This window comes from Chenopodium quinoa, unplaced genomic scaffold, assembly GCF_001683475.1.
Source record: "Chenopodium quinoa cultivar QQ74 unplaced genomic scaffold, ASM168347v1, whole genome shotgun sequence".
Classification (NCBI taxonomy): Eukaryota; Viridiplantae; Streptophyta; class Magnoliopsida; order Caryophyllales; family Amaranthaceae; genus Chenopodium; species Chenopodium quinoa.
This window is the reverse complement of record NW_018742951.1, coordinates 7527884-7531830: the sequence shown is the minus strand read 5'-3', so window position 1 is coordinate 7531830 and position 3947 is coordinate 7527884. Positions and strand designations below refer to the sequence as shown.

Sequence of the window (3947 nt, the reverse complement as noted above, 5' to 3'; positions counted from 1 at the left end):
AAACTATTAAAACTGCTATTGAGAATTTACACTTTGAAATTTTAAAATAGTAGAATATTTTTATTAAAGTGAACTAACCATCGTGTGCTCATATACAATTAGTACATACGATCATCTTGCTCGAAATTACCATAGGAGCAAGGAAGTAAAGTAAGGTTATTTAATTTCATTAATTAATAAATTACATTAATTTATTGAGGGCCGTGCTCCGAATGGCCCCGTTGGAAGGTCTCGGCCCTTTCGATACGGAGTATATATTAGAAGGCATTGTGTTTCACTATCATCACATGGCCTCCTTTCCATATAGGTTAACGATACGCAACATTATGCAATCTTCAGAGTTCAGACTTTTCATTTGTTGATACAATCATCGTTCATCTCAACAAAGAAATAATAATAACAAGAACATATTATTGAACTTATATTATTATTGGCTTCACAAAACAAAGAAAACACCTTCAATTCTCTGTATAATAAATTACAAAGATGACAACAAACAGGTCTGAACTTGAGAACAATCAAAACATGGACTACAAAAACTTAATCCTTAATTATAGAACTTAGGTGATGAGACTGCAGCCATGAATTCGTCGTCTGTTTCGAGAGCTCTCATCGAATCAGGAGGCAAACATATCTCAAGATCCACACTTCCACCTCCTTCATATCCAGGGTAAGCAATCACAACCCCAACAGCTTTATTTGCTGGTCCATTTCGGACTGCAACCGGTTTCCCTAGTCCGAATTCATTGCCATACATGTCGAATCTTGGCGAATGTTCTATGGCTATAGTGTTATAGTCATGCAGGTCTTCAAGGTGGTAGCAATAAGGTGATTCTAACCATTCTTTGACAAAATCGCGTATAAATTTATCAGTCAGATTTACTACGGACTGGTGCAACAGAGATGCTGCCCATCCTAAGCTGTTTTCGAGTAATTCACCCGCTGTAGTTTTTGTAGTGATTCCTGTAATACAAGCACCGAAGTAATTCTGAGGTAAAGGCGGGTTTAACCTGTGCCTGTTACTCGCGTACATGTAGTTGTAGAGAATTTGATCACGCGGTAGAATGTTTGCTCGAACCATTGACCTCCAGACAAGAGCAGACAGGGCTTGGAAGGAAGAAATTGTATCAGTTTTACTTTCATCGTTTGCTTTGGCTCTTACATTGGCTATGGACTCAGACGAGAAATGGAAGACCTTTTCTCGGAGTTCAGGAGCTTCAAATCTTTTTATAAACTCGTCTTGGTGGGTAAATGGCAGGGGAATAGGCAGAGCACATCCATCAGGAAACCAACGGTTGTGCACTGGCAAACGCGACACAGAAATTTGCTGTCCTTTGGCTCTATGTATTTCAGACCATACATTCCAAAAGTGCCAGTATGAAGTTCCATCTGCAACAACATGGTTGATTGAACACGCGATAAAGACCCCATCTAGGAGCTCAGTAACCTGAACTGATAACAAAGGTTTTGTGTGACCGTCATAGTTTACAGTCGCCTCATTGTAGTAAAAAAATGACCTGACTACCAAGGGAACATCATTTGGTGACAAAATATCAGAAACAGTTATGTCCAAAGCCGAGGCATGGCTAAACCATGCCCCAGGGCCTTTGTTACAATCAACATAGATGCGACATTCATGTTGGTCATCATCGGTCTGTATGACAAGCTGACCGGCTAATGGATAGAAATGGACAAGGGTATGAGAAAGAGATTCTTTGAGACTTTCAAGGAACGAGTGGATCGAAAATACTTGGCCATTTACATGTGAAGGTTTGATGAAGAGAAGACCATTTTGGATATACTGAAAAGAAAGCATAATTAGGTCTAGTGGAGCTAAGTGATAAGGTTTTTTTGATTCTTTAACCTCATATTTTGGCTTGACATAGTTGTTAGAAATTTGCTTAACAATGGAAAAATCCATCTTAAGATTTTTTTTTTGTTTTTTCCTTTTGGTTTTTCTGTTCTAGGTTGATGAGAGGTGGATAATTTTGTACACAGGTTGAAGGGAGGCCATATCACCACCTTATATAGAGTGGCAGATTGTTTATTTTATAGAAAGAAAATATTAATTAAGCTTGATTAATCAAAGTTGCTTGAAGAGGAATTCAAAAGTATTTTGGTGAACAAAGCTATCATACTCCCTCCATCCCATTGGATATACTCCGATCCATGAAATTATTGTTAAATTTAAATTTTGATTAACTAAGTTGATGGGAGAGAAAATTGGTAGGACCAAGTTAGTAAGTAATTTGTATATGCTATGTAAGCAGAGGTGTCAATACAGATAAATGGATGGAGTTTGACTCGGGTCTATTCGGTTCGGGTCTGTTCGGGGCGGATATAATCGGTTTAAAATTACCCTTTTAACCAATTTCGGGTCGGATCGGGTCACTTTCAAGTTCGGTCAAATTTGGGTCAAGATCTATTGAGTCCAAATCGGGTTTGGGTCGGGTTAACTTCAGATCGATTCATAATCGGTTCGGATAAAATTGGATCGGGTTCAAAATGGGTTTGGCCGAGTTAATCTCGGGTCGGATGACTTTGGATCGGGATGGTTTCGATTCGATTGATTTCGGTTCTGTTAAGTTTGGTTTAATTACTAAAGTAGATTTAGTATTCGGTCAATTTTGATTCAGATACTTTTCGTGTTTGGCTGAGTTTTGGTTGGGTTGACCAAATTTAATATTCAAATGAGTACATTTTAAAAATTTGAGTAATTATTGAATTTTTTTTTTTATCTTGTTATTGGGTCGATATCATGTTATTCATGTGTTATTTTTCCATATCGTGTCATTAATATAGGTTTAACAAGTAAAAAAAAAATGTAAATAATGGGTTAGGTTTAAAATTATGGTTAGTTTGAAATCATGTCAAGTCAAAATCAGGTCGGATTTAAATCGGGTCAGGTTAATATCAGTTCGGATAAAAAACAGATCGGATTGAATCGGGTGCTTGTCAGGTCAATTTGGTTTGGATTAATTTCAGGCCGGGTCAAACCGGTTCGGTTTGAGTTTAATTCGGGTCAAATCGGTTTCGGGTCGAGTTCAAGTCGGGTTAAATCGGTGTCAGGTTAAGTTCAAATCGGATTAAATTCGGATCGGATTGAGCTCAGTTCGATTATAGATCAAATTTTAGTTGTTAGGTTTCTCGAATCAAATCGGATCAGTTACAATTCGAAACAGATAAATGATTTTGTTCGGTTGGTTTTGATTTTGACACCCTATATTTAAGTATAAAAGTAAAGGAAGACTATTTATATTATCAGTAGAAAACTTTATTTGTTAACATTTGAATAAGAAATGTGGAGTAATTCATGTGGGACATACTCCCGTCGTTCCATAGTACCTGATAAAGTTAGACTATTTGTTTTTACTGTTTACTTTGTTACTTCGTTTTTCACTTGACCTGTTTCATTTATTATGTTTGTTAATGTATAATTTTAATTAATCCCTTCGTGTTTTAATAAGTGTTACACTTTGACTGACACATAGTTTTAGGCAATTTAATTGACTTAAATAAAATAAAAGGTAAGTGGGGTTGTTGGAGTGTTAAAAAATTGTAAAAGAAAGATAGTGGGGTTAATAGTTTAATGAAAAGTAATGAATGTGATAAGAAGGAAATAATGAAAAAGTAGTAGTGAATTTCAGTGGGGGCCATGAGAGAAGAGATATATAATTTTAAATTGAAGATTTTTGCCAAAAAAGGAAATGTATCACTTATTAAAACACGGTCGGATTTGGTAAGTGTAACACTTATTAAAATACGGAGGGAGTATCAATAACATTAATTCTCAATAAGTAAAAATTAGAAATAATGATAATATTTATTTAGACGAATATAGTAAGATCCCCCGAAAATATGTTTTTCTTTACATATAACTCATTAAAAATGGTCAAAGAAGAGGATGTGAATAGTATAAAAGTCAATATAAGTCAAGTAATAAAAAA

General features: G+C 35.5%; 1 protein-coding gene across 1 annotated transcript; it reads right to left on the bottom strand.

The window, feature by feature from the left end:
• Nucleotides 1–390: 390 nt before the first annotated feature.
• On the bottom strand, nt 391–2127 carry LOC110728608 (uncharacterized acetyltransferase At3g50280-like). Its single transcript, XM_021908249.1, has one exon. It carries the CDS (start codon nt 1919–1921, stop codon nt 548–550), a length of 1374 nt encoding a protein of 457 aa, XP_021763941.1. The 5' UTR covers nt 1922–2127; the 3' UTR covers nt 391–547.
• Nucleotides 2128–3947: the final 1820 nt, after the last annotated feature.